The 19,685-nt window shown below is 41.7% G+C and overlaps 1 protein-coding gene across 1 annotated transcript in view; it reads right to left on the bottom strand.

The window, feature by feature from the left end:
- The window catches only part of SRPK1 (SRSF protein kinase 1), an 82,054-nt gene extending 62,490 nt beyond the window's left edge, over window positions 1-19,564 (bottom strand). The window contains 3 exon segments of the mRNA XM_060615310.3: window positions 18,942-19,121; window positions 19,123-19,411; window positions 19,414-19,564. Of these exon segments, the coding sequence (XP_060471293.1) occupies window positions 18,942-19,121; window positions 19,123-19,411; window positions 19,414-19,489 (545 nt within the window). The 5' untranslated portion in view covers window positions 19,490-19,564.
- Window positions 19,565-19,685: the final 121 nt, after the last annotated feature.

The following is a 19,685-nucleotide window of genomic DNA, read 5'->3' on the forward strand; positions in this document are numbered from 1 at the left end:
TAACTGAAAGAAAAAGGAATATAGATTCATTGAGAACAAAGAAGGGATATGTCAATACAGAATGGGAGAAAGTGAAGAAAACCCATAGTACATTTGAATTGGAAGTACCATAAGCTACCTACCTACCTATTTTTTAATATATATTTAAATATATTTCCTAGCTCCACCCTCTAGGCCCACTGAAAGGGCCTAGAAACAACAGAACCCTAATAGCAATGAGCAGGACCAGCATCTAGACCTCGGTTTCCAAATATAGTTCCTCACTAAAAAGCACAAGGGGGTGGGGGGAGGTCTTTGGAAAAATGGGAGATTCCAGTCTGGGGCAGGGACAGCAGATAGAGAACCTGGAATATTTCCTTTTGCAGAAAGCTAAGACATAACTAAAGATAAAGAGACATAAGCAAATGTAATGCTTGAACCCTGGCTAAATTCTAGATCCAAAAAAAGAAAGACAGTATAAAAGACATATATGAGAAAATACTAAAATATAAATATAGTTGGAGTATTAGATGATATTGAATTAATATTCACTTTCTTACATGTGATCATTATCAGTGTAATAATGTTATTGCATTTATTAAAGGAAAATGTCATTGTTAGATGTATCTTGAAGTATTTAGAGATGATGTGTCATGAGACCTGCCACTTCCAAATGCTTCAACAACAAATACCACATAGACAGTTTTATTTCATTAGAGGCCCAAAAGTGGAAACAATCCAGATGATCACCAAAAAGTGAATGGAGAAACAAATGGTGGTATAGCCACACACTGGAATACTACGCAGCCATAAAAAGAAATAAGCTACTGATAGATAAAACATGGATGCATGTCAAAGTCATCATGATGAAAGAAGCCAAATACAGAAGAATACATGCTGTGTATTTACATTTACATAAAATTCTAATTTTTTTTTTAACGTTTATTGATTTTTGAGACAGAGAGAGACAGAGCATGAAGAGGGGTGGGTCAGAGAGAAAGAGGGAGACACAGAATATGGAACAGGCTCCAGGCTCTGAGCTGTCAGCACAGAGCCTGAGGCGGGGCTCGAACCCATGAACTGCGAGATCATGACCTGAGCCGAAGTCGGACGCTTAACCGACTGAGCCACCCAGGCGCCCCTAAAATTCTAGAAAATGTAAACTGATGTGTAGTGTCAGAGAACAGATCAGTCACTGCCTGGGGCCAGCAGTGTAGGAAGGGATGGACTGCAAAAAGGAAAATTTGAGGAAACATCTGGCACAACAAAAATTTTTGTACTTTGATTATTGTGGTAGTTTCACGGATGCATACAGTTGCCAAAAGTCATCAAATTGTGTACTTTGGTATAGAAAGATGGAAAAAAATACGGCAAAATGTCAGCAATAAGTAAACACAGGAGAAGATGATTACAGGTTATCATACCATTTTTTTTTAACTTTGCTGCAGGCTTAAATTTTTTTTCAAATAACAAAGTTGAATGGAGAACAGACAATTCACAAAAAGAGGTAAAAATGACCCTCCATAGATATGAAAAGAAGGTCAAACTCACTGAAAGAGAAATGTAAATTAAATACCAAGACACCATTTCTCACCTATCAGACTGCCAAAAATTAATAAGCATTCTGCTGGTGAAGCTGTTGGAAAATGGGCACTCTGATACACTGCTAGTGAGAATGCACACAGCACAATCCTGCTGAAATGAAATCTGGTAATAATTATAAATCTCATTAGGTTTCAACTTAGCAATCCCACTTCTAGGAATCCACCCTAGAGGATACACCTTCACGAATGAAAATACATTTGCACAAGGCTATTCACCGCAGCCTTGCTTGTAATTACAAAATATTGAAAACAACCTAAACGCTCACGCATGGGAGTGGTTGAATACACTGTGGTACATGCACAGAACTGAGCACTGTGAAGCTGGAAAAAAAAAAAAAGATGAGGAAATTCTTTATAACCTGGGATAGTGTAATAGTAACTGAATGGGAAAAGCAGAGTGCAAACAAGTTATTCCATGTTACCTTCCATAAAAGAAAGAAGAGGTTATTAAAAAAAAAAAATACACACACCTGCTCATTTGTGCAAAACGAAACACAGTGGGACTAACAGAGAAACTAAAGCAACAATGGGCAAGTGGGAAAGGGGTGGAAAGAGAGGGGAATGGGGCCCGGGTATCTGGGATGAGGAGGAAGTGAACTTCTGGGTAGATATTTTGTATAGCTCTGACTTTCAGAACCACAGTAGTGTGTCCTTTGGCTCCCAAAATAAAAAAAATAAAAACCAGGATGCGAGGAGCACCCAAAATGGAATGCAAACACTAACAAATGAACCTAACTGCATGCCAAATGAACATCACACTTTGAGCACAGGTTCAAAAGGTTTCCTTTGTTTTGTTTTGTAAAGTTTATTTTGAGAGAGACAGAGAGAGAGAGTAAAGGAGGGGGAGAGAGAGAGAGAGAGAGAGAGAGAGAGAGAGAGAAAGAGAGAGAGGGAGAGGGAAGGAGGGAGGGAGAGGGAGGGAGGGAGGGAGAGAGAGAGAGGGAGGGAGGGAGAGAGGGGGAGAGGGGGAGAGGGGGAGAGAGGGGGAGAGGGGGAGAGGGGGAGAGGGGGAGAGGGGGAGAGGGGGAGAGAGGGGGAGAGGGGGAGAGGGGGAGAGGGGGAGAGGGGGAGAGGGGGAGAGGGGGAGAGAGGAAGAGAGGGAGAGAGGGGGAGAAGGGGAGAGGGGGAGAGGGGGAGAGGGGGAGAGGGGGAGAGGGGGAGAGAGAGAAAGAGAGAGAGAGAATTCCAAGCTGGCTCCACACTATTAGCACAGAGCCCAACATGGGGCTCATTCTCATGAACCATGAGATATCATGACTTGAGGTGAAATCAAGATTTAGACGCTTAACTGACTGAACCACCCAAGAGCCCCTAAAAGTTTCTCCCCCCAACGTTTCTTTGGTTTTGACTCTCCTTTTTACCTTTTGCTATGCATACATTTTTTACTCTTATGGGATAAAATATTTCAGTCTTTATATATACAGCTTTTTGGTCATGATTAGGAGGACTGCCTTCCTCTAAGATTATTTCAGTTTTAAGTTTTACAGTTTTTCTTACATGTTCATGGTTTCCGTTTTCTTTTCTAATGTTTAAATCTTTGATCCATCTCTAATTATTTATGTTAAGAACAGGGTGAGAATATAACCTTTTTTTTACCCCAGTTCTTCCAACAGCAGTTGGAATCCATTTTTTTCTGAATTCATTTGAAACACAACTTATATGGTGTTAAATTCCCATGTATTTACTTCTTTTTGGAGTCTCCATTCTGTGCCACTGTCTTGTCTATTCAGGCATCAGGATCAAGCAATTTTAAGTGTTATAACTTCATAGCATTTAAAATATCTGGGAAGTTCCCATACCACCCGTATTACTACACTTTTCAGAATTTTTACCATTCTCAACATTTGTATTTTTCCATAAAAGTTAAAATCTGTTTTAGTTTTAACAGAATATTGTCACTAGGTAGGAAATTTATATATTAGTTTAGGGAGAACTAATTATTATTTAAATGAGTCCTCACATACTCAATATTTTAGGTGACGTATTAAGCACACATGCTACGATGGCACTGTGTCAAGGACAGAAATACGGAGTTTCACTACCACTACATTAATTACCATTGCTCCAAACAGCCTACTCGCTGCGGGGCAATGCCAACAAACAGGCATGAGGAGGTTATCACAGGTTCTGCCACCTAAGCTTTCCATTGGAAATAAAGAACTGTGATGTCACAGACCTACTACTATGCCAACATACTGTCCAACATAAAAATTTAAGACCTTAAAATCATATCCAAATCTTGGTTTCTAAACACCAGGGCTGGGGTGCCTGGGTGGCTCAGCTGGTTAAGCGTCCAATCTGGATTTCAGCTCAGGCCATGATCTCAAGGTTCGTGAGATAGAGCCTCGTCGGGCTCAGTGCTGACAAGCGTCGAGCCTGCCTGAGATGCTCTCTCTTCCCCCTTCCCCACCCACTCACGCTCTCTCAAAAATAACCTTTGAAATAAAATAGAATAGAATAAAAAATAATAAAATAAAATAAAATAAAATAAAATAAACCAGGGCTCCTTAGAGAAAGGACTGATCCCATGGTTGGAGCAGGCAAAGTACAAGATGAATCTGGAACATGCTATTGTGCTAGAAAGTGTAAATACTCAAAGAATGAAAGAGACTTGTTGAAAGATAAAGTGTCACCTTGAAGGGGCTCCCACTGGCCAAATATGAAAGAATATGAGTATCAAATAGTGAGAGTAATGGATTAAACTCACCGAATAAAAACAGATTCCCTAAGTTCATACCAATGATTATGACTAGGATGATGAATGGGGAAAAGGAAAAGTTTTTTCTAATAACAAAATGCTGACAATTAACTCTATAAGGAAATGGGAGAATTATATAATCACTGTTTTGCAACTGTCATATAACTGGCTTAGGCAAGAATCAATAATGGATACTAATGCAGTGAAATTTCAATGAGGAAAAGTTATTTACACAGGTCAAAATATCTCCCCATAACGAACTTATGATTTACAAAAGAGAAAACCATAATAATACGCTGAAGAAACTTGGTAGTCACCACCCATACTGGGACAGATATGTCTGCTGTGCCGATATGATTCACCAAGGAAGATTAACTTAGGTGGTACCAAAATGCATAACCTGAATCATGAGGAAACAGACAAACCCAAGCTGAAGGACAGTCTGAAAATAAATGGCCTATATTCTTCAAAAATATCAATTCCAGGAAAGACAAAGGCAGGCCATGGAACTGTTCTAAATGCAATGCACAATCTTAAGGTAGATAGTAGGCCAGAAAAAAAAATTTTTTTCCTACAAAGCTCATTGGGACAATTGGCAAAATCTGAATAAGATCCAGATTAAATAATAATATTGTATTAATGCCTTATTTCTTATTTTGATAATTGCGATTATGTAAGTGAATGTCCTTGTTTTAAGGCAATACATGAAGTATTCAGGGGTAAAGGGGACAATGCAACTTACTCTCAAACAGTTCATAAGCAAAAGTTTTCTTCAGGCATCCAAATTTTCCATTTATATGTCTGAGCTGGCAAAACAAACTACTGTAGAGCCTGCTTACTATCTGGAAGGCTCACCCACATTTACAACAAACAACCACTAGATGGCACTCTGTGATCTTCTAATCCCAGCAGCCTAGGTTTCCATAGGCAGCATTTTAGACTTCATTATGTTAAAAAACATTCATTTTGTTAAAAAACAAAAACACAACTGGTGATCTTTAATAAACCACCATTACCGGGCAACTACTACATTCAAAACAGATGTTTTCACAAAGGTCTTACAAGGTCTTTCATGATCCGACTTTTCACTGGCTCACAAACCCATCTCTCTGACCACATCTCTTTTAAGGTACTGCCTTTTCACAGAACTTTCTTGACACTTCTATATAAAACAGGAGTTGGCTGCATGCCCTCCCCTACCCCCTTACCCTACTTTATTTTTCTTCAGTACTTGACATTTTATTGTCTTCTTTCCCACACTCCCAGAATGTACGTCTCACGAGGACATTTATTTTGCTCAATGCCTGTATCCCAAATGTCTAGAAAAGAGATGCACACAAGGCACGTTTCTTCTCTTTCATCACTAGCTATTACTCATCCTCCTCCAATTGTCCATTACATGTCCACCCCCCACAACAAGTCCCCTAAAGGAGAGAGACTGTGAAGAGCCTTAAATGTCAAGCACTATTTTATGTGGAAGTCATCAAGCCATTTAAGCACAAAGTGACCCTATAACAACAGTGCTTTAGAAAAATTCTTTTGTCAAGAAGGTGGTAAAAGATAGTGGGAGTGGAAAGCAAAGATACAGGGACACTGTCGAGGTAGTGGTTACAACAGCCAAGGTCTCTGATGCCAAGAGACTTAGGTTTGATCCTGGCTCTACAGTTTGCAAGAGCTCCATGACTTTGGATAAATTGCTAATTCAGGAAGCTCTTTGTCCTTCAGCTGCCCAGTGTGTAAAAAAGAGGGCAGTAAAAAATGTACCTTATAGGGAACATAGAGGTTATGCTTATCCTATGCTTGGTACAGGGCCTGATACAGAAATTTTAGCATTGCATGTAGGAAATAAGGGAAAGGGAGTAAGCAAATATCTGTTCATTAGTCAATTTATTTTTACTGAGTGCTCATAAGTATGTTGAGTACGTTTCTAGGCACTGGAAATGCAGCCATGAGCAAAAAGAAAAAAAAAAAAATAGCTCAGAGTCTTTCTTTATCATGTTTATATTTGAGCAGGAGGTTAACAAAAAAATAGCCCTAAATATCTGAATCTACCTGGTTCTTGAGTTTCTGTTGGTGAACAGCTAATGCTGGGACAGCAAAGTCCTATTCTCAAGATCTCTAAGGTAGACACGTGTTCTATAATGTCAGGCTATGAGAAGGGCTATGAAGAAAAATGAAGGTAAGGGGACAACAATACATAGACATCATTTTAAATAAGAGTTGTGACCTTTGAGTAAAGAGGTGAGGGATACTGGAATTTACTCTGGAATGTTTCAAAAAAAGTGAAATCCAGAAGAACAGATTTGAGGATGATGTGTTTGGGGTCTTAGAAATAATTTAGCTCTGGCTTCAAAAAACAAACTAGGAGCCTCTGGGTGGCTCAGTCGATTGAGTATGACTACTGATTTTGGCTCAGGTCATGATCCCAGGGTCGTGGGATCAAGCCCTGTGTTGGGCTCCGTGCTGAGTGTGGAGCTTGCTTAGATTCTCTCGCTCTAAAATAAATAATTTAAAAAAGGCAAACTAAAAGCGGATGAGAGAAAGCACCCTAGCAACTCTAGTTTGCTTACTTGTAAACTTTAGTCTTCATTTCTTTCGACTGTGGAAAATAAAAAATTGTAGGATCTCCTAGTGCAGAGAATTGTCTTCCAGGGACTGTGTTATGGGTTGAACTGTATCCCCCCAAAACAGATACACTGGAGTCCCAGCCTCTATATCTCAGAATGTGACTTTATTTGGGGATAGGATCTTTATACAGGTAAACAAGTTAAGATGAAGTCATTAGAATGAGACCTAATCCGTAGGACTAGTGTCTTTATAAAAAGGGAAAATTTGGACACACATAGAGACACACACAGAGGGAAGATGATGCATAGACACAGAGAGAAAACGGCCATCTTCAAAATAAGGACAGAGGCCTGAAAAAGATCCTTACCTCTGAGCCCTCAGATGGAACTAACCCTGTTCACACCTTGATTTCAGACTTGTAGCCTCCAGAACTGTGAGACAATAAATTTCTGTGGGTTTAGCCACCCAGTTTGTGGCACTGTTACAGTAACCCTAGAAAACCAATACAGACTGAGAGAAGATCTATTTGCATACTCATCTCCCTTAAGATCAAAAGCCTGTTGGGGCACCTGGATGGCTCAGTTTGTTAAGTGTCCAACTCTTGGTTCTGGCTCAGGTCAGGATCTCACAGTCCGGCTCTGCAATGAGTGTGGAGCCTGCTGGATTCTTTCTCTCTCTCTGCCCCTCCTCCACTTGCTCTCTCAAAATAAATAAACTTAAAAAAAAAAAAAAATAGATCACAGGGGTTCCTGAGTGGCTTAGGTGGTTAAGCATCTGATTCTTGGTTTTGGCTCAGGTCATGATCTCGTGGTTTCAAGCCCTGCACTGGGCTCTGTGCTGGCAGCACCCATCCTGCTTGGGATTCTCGGTCTCCTCTTCTCTGCTCCTCTCTCACTCATGCTGTCTCTTTCTCAAAATAAGTAAACTTAAAAAAAAAAATCATAAACCTCTTATAGGGTAGAGCTGATATTGCTTGAAATCATCTTTGCATCTCTTTTGAAGTATCTGATCTAATGCAAAAACTTAATAAGGTACTATTTTAAGTTCCGGCACCTAAACACAGTAGAGCTTAATAAGTACTCAAATTCTCCCACTACTTTTCCATATATATTTTTCCTGACAGGCATTTCTTTGTTCTGCAAATTGACAAGCTAAAGTTAATTTCTGAGACACACTGGAATTGGCCCTATCAAAATAAAAATTTGAGTGTCTAAGTTTATTAGGTGTTAATTAAATATAAACCGTTCTTTATCTTTAGGCAACTATACTCCAAATTAAACTTTATATAGACCCCAACAGAGGAAATACTGACAAGTTAAAACCATTAGTTTGATGCATGAGTAATAATAAAAAATGTCACATAAAAGTCAAAGGTGGGGCACCTGAGTGGCTCAGTAGGTTAAGCGTCTGACTTCGGCTCAGGTCATAATCTCATGGTTCATGAGTTCGAGACCTGCCATCAGGCTCTGTGCTGACAGCTCAGGGCCTGGAGCCTGCTTCGATTCTGTGTCTCCCTCTCTCTCTGTTCCTCTCCCACTCATGCCAGATCTGTCTCTCTCTCTCAAAAATAGATAAACATTAAAAAAAAATTAAAGGAAAAGTCAAAGGTAAATCCATCTAAGGAAGAACGCATGAGGAAGGAAGTAACCACCAAAGCACTTTACTCTAGCTCAGCACTAGGCTAGGCACTCACACGCAATTTCACCCTCAGAATCTCACCATCTACAGATAAGGCAAGTCAGACTCAGGAAGTCAAACGACATTGCCCAAGTTCACCCACCAGTGGCGTTGGAGGCAAATTGGAACCTGGGGCTGTGTGATTCAGAAAGACAAGCTCTTTTTGCTAAGGAGCATAGAAGCATGTATCTATATTAACCTTCCACCTTAGAAACATGAGCACAAGTTACCTAATTTAATCATATTATATTGTTAATACTAGCAACGAAAAATGCAAAATACAGTTCCTGTTAAATCTATTCTCAAAGTCATAGGTAGTTACAGAAGAGAAAAGGAGTATCAAGGGAGCTTGCCACCAAGCTCATGTGTAAAAACAAGCTGACATCTTTGATCAAACTCCTAGGTTGAAAGGACATTCAAGAACCTTCTCAAGCTGGAGCCGCACTATATACAATTAAGAGCAAAGCGAATAAGATACAGTTGCCATAAATTACATTTATAATCAGTTACAAAATAAGGCTACCTTAGGTCAAGAAACAAGAGTTCACAAAATCACACCCAAAAGTATTGGCAACCTTTTAAAAAATGACTAGCCACTCAGTACAAAGAATTTAGAACCTGAGTAAATTAAATATACAATGGTCATCAACGTGACTCATGGTACACCAAACTTCATGGCACTGATGTTTGTTCACCACGGTAGGTGACACTTCTCATCTGGTAGTTAAAATATCTATTACATGTTCTCAAAGTTTGTGATAAGCTACCCTAAAATACCCATCCATGTTGTTCAAGGCATTTAAGCCACCAGTACATTTATTACCCAATAGCAACCAATTACCCCTGGCCTCAGTCTTCATCTATATAACTGAAGGCATGTCATGGTACTAATGAATGTGCTTTTTATTTATCTAGCTCCTGCCAACTGACTTTTGTGTCCAGTGCCACTATACTTCTCTGAAAATGAATAAAGTGTGTTTAATTTATTTTGTGGCTTCTGATAATTTCTGAAGTCATTCTTTGTCGAAGCAGTTGAAAAACTGTATACTCTGGTCTTCATAGCTGATCTCACGGGTTTTTTCAAACTCTCAAAGTTAATTCTCCAGTAAGAGGTACACAGAACCACAGGGCTCTTCCACAACTGTGCTTACGATAACTTTAGGAAAGGTGCCTAAGATTGTGATCCTGAAATTCCATTTCCCATTGAAAAGCTTCTTAGAGAAAGGGCTATTTTCTGGTCTGGGGCAGAAAACGTACAAGATAAATCTGGACTAACTGCCATACTAAATAGCAAAAAAGCTATCAAAGATGCCTCAGATTGAATCAAATGGACTTTGGGGCTGGGCCATCGTGAAGGGACTCCAACTGGCCAAAGACAGGACAATCGATAAAAATAACAACTACACGTTCTACAAAATGCATGAATGTTGAAAACATCATGCTAAGTTAAAGAAACCAGTCACAAAAGACCACTTATTGTAGGATTCCATTTATACAAAATGTCCAGACTAGGCAAATCCAGAGACACAAAGTAGATTAGTCACTGCCTAGGGTTGGAGGTGGTGTACTATGGGGGTAATGAGGAGTGATAGCTAATGGGTAAAGGGTTTCTTTTGGGGTGACAGAAATGTTTCAAACTTATTAGATTATGGTGATGGCTGCACAACTCTGTGAGCATACTAAAAACCACTGAGTTGTACACGTTTAACAGGTGAATTTCATGGTATGTAAATTATAATTCCAGAAAACTGTGGGGGGGGGGGGAGCCCAACTACAATGGATTGAACCACAAATATGTTTACAGCTATGAGCTCATACTAAAATTAACCTTAACTGGTCATTTCGGAGGATGCTAGGACTCTAACTCATTAATGAAATTTGGAAAGTACAAGTATTTATCCTGTGTCTTATATATAAAGTGTCTCTAGGGGTAACACCAAAGAAATGAGGTAAAGTTCCTTTTTATAGAACTATATAATTAATAAGTTAAAGAACTGAATATTACCATTTTGCAACACTAAATAAAATAAACGGATCTAGGCAATGCTCAGTGGCCGCTAACATCACAAAAATTAACCAGTCAGTAGGTGCCTCCTGGTCAAAGTATACAATGCCACTTACGAAGCAAACAAAAACAGATTTGCAAGGAAAATAACCCATGAATAACATATAGATAAAAAGACCAGAGAGACTATTCAAACAGCAATATAATGACCTTATAAGTCCTGATTCAAACAAACTTAAAATTAGCAGGGAAATCTGAACCCTGATTGGGTATTTGCTATTATGGACTTGTTTCAAAATATTTTAAGCGTGGGGGCGCCTGGGTGGCTCAGCTGGTTAAGCGTATGGCTACTGATTTCAGCTCGGGTCATGATTTCCAGCCCCACATCAGGCTCTGTGCTGAGTGTGGAGCCTGCTTGGGATTCTCTCTCCCTCTGCCCCTATACCCCTCTCCCCCACTCACAGGCTCTCTCTCTCTCTCTCAAAAAAAAAAAAAAAAAAAATAATAATAATAATAATTTTTTTGAGTGTTATATTAGTACTGTAGCTGTTTTGAAAATTAAGAGTCCGTATTTTAAAGGCACCTGGGTAGCTCAGCTGGTTGAGCACCCATCTCCGGCTCAGGTCATGAGCTCATGGTTCATGACTTTGAGCCCCACATTGGGCTCACTGCTGTCAGCCCAGAGCCCCTTTTAGATTGTCTGTCACCTTCTCTCTGTGCCCCTCCCCCACTCATGCGCATGCGCACGCTCTCTCTCTCAAAAATTAAAAAAAAAAAAAAAAAAAAGAGTCCATATTTTACAAAATGATATGATGTCTGAGGTTTGCTTTAAAGTAAGATGGGTGGGGGGCACCCGGGTGGCACAGTTCATTGAGGATTCAACTCTTGACTTCCACTCAGGTCATGATCCCAAGGTTGTAGGATCCCAAGGTTGTAGGATCCCACACTGGGCTCCACGATGAGCATGGAGCCTGCTTAACATTCTCTCTCTCTCTCTCTCTCTCTCTCTCTCTCTCTCTCTGCCCCTCTCCATTGCTCACACTCTCACAATCTCTAAAATAAAAACATAAAAATTAAAAAAAGATGGAGTAGAGCAGAAAAAGAAGATAAAGATGAAACATGAACCATAGTTAGTAACTGATGAAGTTGAGATGGATGCACAAAAGTTTATTTTGCAGGGCACCTGGGTGGCTCAGTCAGTTAAGCATCCGACTCTTGATTTTGGCTCAGGTTATGATCTTGAGGTTCACGGGATCCAGCCCACGTCACTGCACTGACAGCACTAAGCCTGCTTGGGATTCTCTCTCTCCCCCTCTCGCTGTCCCTCCCCTACTCGTGCTCTCTCTTTCTCTCAAAATAGACATTTTTTAAAAAGTTTATCTTGCTACTTTCTTTTTTGGATATATTTGAAATTTTCCACAAGAAACCTTTTTAAAAAAATTTCTTTATTTACTTAGAGAGAGGCAGAGAGAGAGTCCCAAGCAGGCTCCGTGCTGTCAGCATGGAGCCTCACTCAGGGCCTGATCTCAGAAACCGTGAATTCCCGACGTGAGCCAAATCAAGAGTCGGACACATAACTGACAGCCACGCAGGCACCACCACAATTAAACTTTTAAAAAGACAACAATGCTGCCAATGCCATACATCACTGGAATTACTCCATTTCACAGATTCAAACACAAATAGGTTTCCTACCATTCCCACATCTCTGAAATCAAGACAGCATCTTATAGCGAATGGTGTATCAGTTTAACTGGTAGTGGTTTTTTTTTTTTTGAGTGGCATATAAAATGGTGTAATTTAAAACTGATTGTGTCCCAAATTCAATGAAAAAAATGTACAAGATTATAAATATATCTGCTTATTTATCTCTTAGCTAAATCATTATTTGCATCATACTAGAAAGGAAGAGTTCAAAAAAATCTCTTGACTATCTCCATTTTCTTACTTGCTTGGGATTAATTCAGTTACAGTGAGAGAATCATTAAAATGATACTTTAGCCAATATAAAAATAAAATTAGTCTGCAAACTAGCATTCGTGATAGAGAAGATCTGGGAAGTATCGAGCAAAAAGTCTAAAGTATGATGGGGGCGGGGGGGGGGGGAACACTGCCTCATTTATCTTGCCAGGTCTAAAAATTATAATAAAAACTAAGTCTAGTTGACCAGCCCATCTTTTCTTCATTTTTAATAAAGGAGTTCCTAAGCACCCACCACTTCGGCATTTGCATAAGTTGCTGGTTTCAAGTAATCTAAAGAACATAGTAATTTGGCAAGCCTCTGGGCCTCACTGCAGCAGAAAGACTAATGTAAACAAAATTTACTAACGTATATAAACTTATCGAGGAAGAAAAGAGAAGAAACTATTTCTGACAACCACAATTCTAGAAATGTAATTTTGCAAGCACGTACTTTAATGGAGTGACAATTAAAAATAATACCTTTTTAAGATGACAACTCACATTGAAAATTTCAAAGATAAAAAGCAAAGAAAAAGATGGATTGGGCCCATTTTTTTAAAAATCAATAAATGAAATTAGAAAGGCTAATAACCCGAGAAATGTAAATTTGCCACATGACAAAAAGTGTATTTCTTTTTTATTTTTTAAATGTTTGTTTACTTTTGGGAGAGACAGAGCTTGAGTGGGAAACAGGCAGAGAGCGGGGCACAGAGGATCCAAAGCAGGCTCTACACTGATAGCAGCAGGGAGCCCCATGTGGGGTTTTGAACTCAAACCATGCAATCAGAAGCCAGATGCTTAACCAACTGAGCCACCCAGGGGCTCCGACAAAAGGTATATTCTTAATAAATAGTTCTTAAGATTAAGAAAATGATCAATAATCCATACAAAAATGGGTAAAAGATAGGAGCTGGTCAATAAATACATCCCACAAATGGTCAACCTGACCGGTAACAAAAGAAATTAAAACAAGATACTTATAGATTACCAAATTTGGGCAACATTTTCAAGTAACAATGCCCCAGTTCTGGTGGCCAAGTAGGATGTGCAAAAGTATTCCCACTTCCAACATTCTGCCTGGAGCAGTTCTCCTTCATTCACCTCCTTCAAGTGTCACCTAGATGCAGCTTCAATCACCCTATTTAAAACCGCACCCTCACCCCCACTCCTCAAATTCCCCTTATCTTCCTCTATTTTTCCAACTTATGGTCTTAACATACTACGCAATTTACTTATGTGCATTGTTTATTCTGTCTCCAATCCCCATGAAAATAAAGTTCCCAAGGACAAAGATGTTTTTCTTTCACAGGGATGGAAAACTGCTTGGGATATAGGAGGTCTGCAAAAATTGTTTGTTTAATGAACAGGAAAATTAAACTAGTTAATTCCTTTAAAAAAAATTTTTTTTAATGTTTATTTTTGAGAAAGAGACAGAGTGTGAGTGGGGGAGGGACAGAGAGGGAGGCACAGAATCTGAAGCCGGCTCCAGGCTCTGCGCTATTAGCACAGAGCCCAAGGCGGGACTCAAACCCATGAACCGTGAGATCATGACCTGAGCCGAGTCCAAAGCTTAACTGACTGACTGAGCCACCCATGCGCCCCTAAATTAGTTAATTCCTAATTAAACTAGTAAATGTCTCTGGAGAAAATTTTGTTGACAATATGAATTTAAAAACCTTTAAAATGTACATAACCAGTAATATCCCTCCTAAGAATTTATCCTAAGTAAATAATCACTGATGTGAACAATGGCTATCCAAAAGACCATTCATCTTTGCTATGAAGTGTGAAAAACTTGAACCAATGTATACTGGAACCTTTAAAAGCAAGTGGAATATTTAATGCTATGAAAAACATTCATGATAAGGTTAGCTGGGGAAAAGTATACCCAATGATTCCATTTTTGTCTTAACTAAAATAAATTATGATATACCCGTTTAACAGAATGCTATCTAGATGAAGCTACTCACTGTGTCCTGATACAGAACCACTTCTAGGCCTTAGTGGAAAAGGCAGACCTTAAAAAAATAGTAAGGTTATGCTATAAGGAACTGATACAGAATCAATTTCCAAGGTACGTTGGTAAGTACAAAAAGCATCCAAAACCATTTAACTTAAAAAAATTGTTTCAAGTTCATGTACTGTACTGTATAAAAATGTTAGAAATTTTCAACTATCGGGGCACCTGGGCAACTCAGTCAGTTGAGCATCCGACTCTGGCTCAGGTCATGATCTGAACTGTTAGTTCAAGCACCACATCAGGCTCACTGCTGTCCGTGCAGAGCCTGCCATGGATCCTCTGTCCCCTTCTCTCTCTGCCCCTCCCTTGTTCACGCTCGCTCTCTCAAAAATAAAAAAAAAAAAGAAATTTTCAACTATCCTTTCTTCTGAATTTTCAATATAATCAGATATTTTGGAAAATTAGGAAATAAAGCCATCTCTCCTCTCCTTTGACTTCACAGATTGGTGAGTACTAACATGAACAAAATCACTTCTCCAGCTCAAACTGTTTTACTACCAAATTTATACTAAACCCAGTTCTTTAACTGCAAGTAAGTAAAAATTACTGTCCAAAGTAATTTCCTAAGCTAAGTAATTATTAGATATGAATACCATTCTGGAAGTATGTTCCATAGAAGTAATGGGAAAAATAGGACACCTGGGTGGCTTAGTTGGTTAAGCGTCCAACTTCAGCTTAGGCCATGATCTCGATGTACGTGAGTTCGAGCCCCGCGTCAGGCTCTGTGTTGACAGCTCAGAGCCTGGAGCCTGCTTCAGATTCTGTGTCTCCCTCTCTCTTTGCCCCTCCCCTGCTCACGCTCTGTCTCTCTCTCAAAAATAAAGATTAAAAAAAATTTTTATTTGATTAAAAAAAATAATATGAAGAACAAACATTAACTGTGTTAAATTGTAAGAGCTATGACAAATGGATAAAGGCACACACCTATTGGTATATATACTGAAAACAGAATGACCAAAGGAAGATAGAGAATTACATCCTTTTGTTTTTGTTTTTTTTTTTTAACGTTTATTTTTGAGACAGAGAGAGACAGAGCATGAACGGGGGAGGGGCAGAGAGAGAGGGAGACACAGAACTGGAAGCAGGCTCCAGGCTCTGAGCCATCAGCCCAGAGCCCGACGCGGGTCTCAAACTCGCGGACCGCGAGATCGTGACCTGAGCTGAAGTCGGACGCTCAACCGACTGAGCCACCCAGGCGCCCCAAGAATTACATCCTTTTGGAGACATAGCCAGGGGGCTCTGAAAGGGTACTTAAACTTTAACCCAGGCATCCTGTGGTACCTTATACAGAAGCCTTAGTTTGCTCAGTTTCTACCTTGTTTGTCCTCAGACACATCAGAAGGAACTGTTACTTGGGAGACAGCAGTGGTTAGTACCAGGGCTTTGTTTGGGGTATGTCGGACCCAGGGTTGAATACTAGCTTTACAATATTCTGTGGAAGTAATCTGGAAAAATCTCAATTTCCTTATCTGTAAAGTGAAACAGTTTATCATCAACTAGTTAATTTTAGTAAATAGGAATACAGTGTCTGAAAAAGTGAAGTGGAGACAAAATTCTTCAAATAAGACAACTGAAAACCCCCAAGGTCAAATCTTTCAGCACAGTGAAAGAGCCCAAAGGAAACAAATACTGAATAGCACTGCGCTGGAAGGCAGGGGCCCTGGATTCCAGTTTTGTCCTTGCTACAACCAGCTGCAGCTCCATGGACATGATTTTTCATGTATGTAGGTTCTAGTTTTAAGATCTACAAAATCAGGGGACTGAAATCCTTTCCACCTGTACCCCGCCATGACTAAATTACTAAGACGTTACTTACAGTTTTACTTTTCATTTAAATGCTTGGTTTTTCTAACTTCTCCGTTGTCATCATGACTAAGCCAAGACCATTTCCTTAACTAACTCATCCAAGGTCAAACTGCTAAAAAGTGGCAAAATCACAATTCAAACCAGATCTGACTCACTTGGGAGACCAAATTCTATGGCATGCTTCTTCTTTAGACCTTCTTCCTGACTAATCTGGTAACCAGCAGCTTGCCTTTGCAAAAGGACTGGAAGTCCAGAGTGCAGTCAGGGGTCATGGAACAGAGTCAAGTTACCTGAGTCAGGTGGGGCTTGAACTTCTGACACAGTATTCTAACCAAGTTAATTAGACATTTCAGCTACTTAAAAGGAGGCTGGAGAAACAAAAAAAGAAAGGTAAAATTGTCAAGAGAAACCATTAACTGAAGACAAAAATAAAGCATCTCTGAAACTGCAAGTAAATGAAGGTCATTCATTTATATAAAACTTCAGGAATTAACAGTTGTACAAAATGAAATATTCCGTAAAATAACTGCTAGATTATCTGTACTACTCGCTTGCTTTTGTGCAAGTGTGAAAATAATGGACACAAATTACCTAACAGTGAATGAAGGAGTAACAGAGAATCCAAAGCACATATATTCGGCTTTAGAAATAAAGAATATGGTTTAAATAGATAATCCAAAGTAATGATTATCTGGTACCAAAAACAGATGATGAGGTGTCTGGCTTGCTCAGTTGGTAGAGCATGCAACTTTTGATCTCAGGGTCATGAGTTCAAGCCCCACATTGGGTGTGGCGCCTACTTTAAAAATACATATATATATGATCACCTTTATATATTTTCCTCCCAAGTTACAGGTTGATTCAGGTTAATACAAAATAATTTCCATGTGGAGAGACCAAGACAGATCACTTCTCAACAATACAGTGAACAGTAAAATTACCATCTCTTTACATCAGCAGAAAATACGTTTTATAGCACATTCCTATCAGCTCCACAGGGAATAATAAAACTAAGGCACATACAAAAAAAGAGTAACACTTAAATTCCCACTGCAGACAAGAACCAGGTTAGCTCCTCGGCTGTTTCCATTAAACCAATGTGGGATTACGAACTGGTTCTGAGGGGCGCCTGAGTGGCTCAGTCCGTTGGGCATCTGACTTCCGCTCACGTCATGATCTCACGGTTGGTGAGTTCAAGCCCCACTTCAGGCTCTGTGCTGACAGCTCAAAGCCTGGAGCCTGTTTCAGATTCTGTGTCTCCCTCTCTCTCTGTCCCTCCCCTTCTTGTGCTCGGTCTGTCTCTCTCAAAAATAAACAAAAAAACATTTTTTCTTTAATAAATAAAAACTGGTTTTGGAACAACCCATATGTGGATAATCACGAGGCAAACACAGGGAGATAAACTCACATTTAAATATGTTTGGTTACCAAGCACTTTATAAAATAAAAAATTTCATGAGACAGTTAACAGAAATGGAGCAAGAGGTGAGGTCACCTACCACTTTAGCTCTATTGCTATAAGCCATTATGTGTCATTCTCAAACATCAGGTCGTCACCAAAACCACACACACACACACACACACACACACACACACACGCATCTGATAATATCATTCAGAAAGGTAACCTAGGAAAACCTCAGAAATGCTCGTTTTCTCAGCTCAAGAAGGAGACCGTATACAACTCCACACAACATCAAGGAAATGGAAGAGTGTCTGGAAAATGATGCACTGTTCTCTAAAGGCAATTTGCAAGCCACTGCAATTAAACGTGAGAACAAGATAAAAGTTCTCTAGACTAAGCCTCACTTTGCAGAAGCCCTCTACTGGGCGTTCCCAAGATGTGACCAACTTTTGTGTTTCCCACAGCAGCGCTTAAAACCACGGTTATGCATCCTGCTGGTAAAACCCGGACATGTGGCACTTCACACACCAAACCAGAATCACCAAGAGCGTTGGCTAAAGAACTTGCCCGTCACTACCGTGAGGCCCACTCCACAAGGCATCTGCATTCAGCGCGAGGGCTGGAGGTTTTGAGAGAAGAAACAGAAACGCAGTGGTCTGCCTGCCACGGCGAGGAAGGCGACGCTCCGTGCGGGCTCAGGAAGTTGCCCGACCAGGGGGAAAGCTCCATGCCCTCCTCTATGAAAGCGAGCGGGTGGCTGGCAGACCAAAATGCGGAAAATTCACTTAAGAACTCCCTGACGGCCTACCGTGCAGACGTAGGAGTCAAGTTTAAGACTCGGGGAAGCAGGTGGGGGAGAGGCCAGAGTTCACAAACAGATAATGATCTACCAGCTCCGTCGGGAGGCCCAGACCCGGGAGTTGGGGGGGGGTGGGGGGGGAAGGGGGGGGGGTCGTGCCTCCTCTCTGGAGTTGGGGAGCTGACGGACCGGACGGGCTCTGGTCCTCCTCCAACAGCCCTTTCCAGCGGGCCTGGCCCTCGGCAACATCAGCTCCGCTCCGCATGGCTCACGGAGTGCGACCCTCCAAGGCCACTCCGCGACCATGTGGCTGGGGCCGCAGGGCGCCCAAACCCGGCGCACGTTCAAGAGGTGAAACCAGAGGAGAGGAGGTGCGGGAGGAAATCCAAAGAATGGGATGTCGGGGTACAAGACTCACTTCCTCTGGGCTTTGTCCTTCTTGGCCTTGGTCCTTTTCTTTCGGGCCTGGAGCGCAAGCACTGCAGGAGAGAGGGATGGATGAAGGGCGAATGTGGAGTAAAGGAGGCGACCAAGGTGAGGGTGGAGACCCAGCAGGGGCGCGAGGCCCGGGTGCGGGGCCTGGCCGAGGGGCGGCCGGCGGGGCGCAGAGCTGCGCCCGGGCGGGGTGCGCCGGCGGGGGCTCGGGTCGGGTCAGGGGGCCGGCGGGCGGGGGTCCGCCTCGCCGGCCGCGGGCCGGGCCCTGCAGCGGCCCCAAGGCGCGGGCCGGCCTGGCGGGGAACAAGGGGCGATGACTGCCGGTGCGGAAGGAAGCCTGGGCTGAGGGGCGCGGACCCGCAGCCCAGAGGCGGGGGGTGAAGGGCGGCGCCACCACAGTGGGGGGGCGCCGCACGCCCGGGGACCGGACTGCGGCGAATAGGCAAAGCTCCGACGCGGACCCGGGCCTCGCCCCGCCGGCCGTTGCCCCTCGTGGCGGAGGCCGCTCCACCGCTCACCTTTCCGCTCCATGGCGAGACCGGTAACCGCCAGGCGCCTGCGCACTCGAGTGGCGGCGACTCCCGCTCCCGCCGCGGCCCAAAACCAAGCCCGCGCACACCCCGCCCCCCAGTTCCCGCCCCGCCCCCGCCCCACGACGGCGCGCGCCTGCGCGTTGAGCGCGGAGCCTACCACCTGCTCTCGAGAAGGGGGGGCGGCGGTAAAGAAT

This window comes from Panthera onca, chromosome B2, assembly GCF_046562875.1.
Source record: "Panthera onca isolate mPanOnc1 chromosome B2, mPanOnc1 haplotype 2, whole genome shotgun sequence".
In the NCBI taxonomy this organism is placed as follows: Eukaryota; Metazoa; Chordata; class Mammalia; order Carnivora; family Felidae; genus Panthera; species Panthera onca.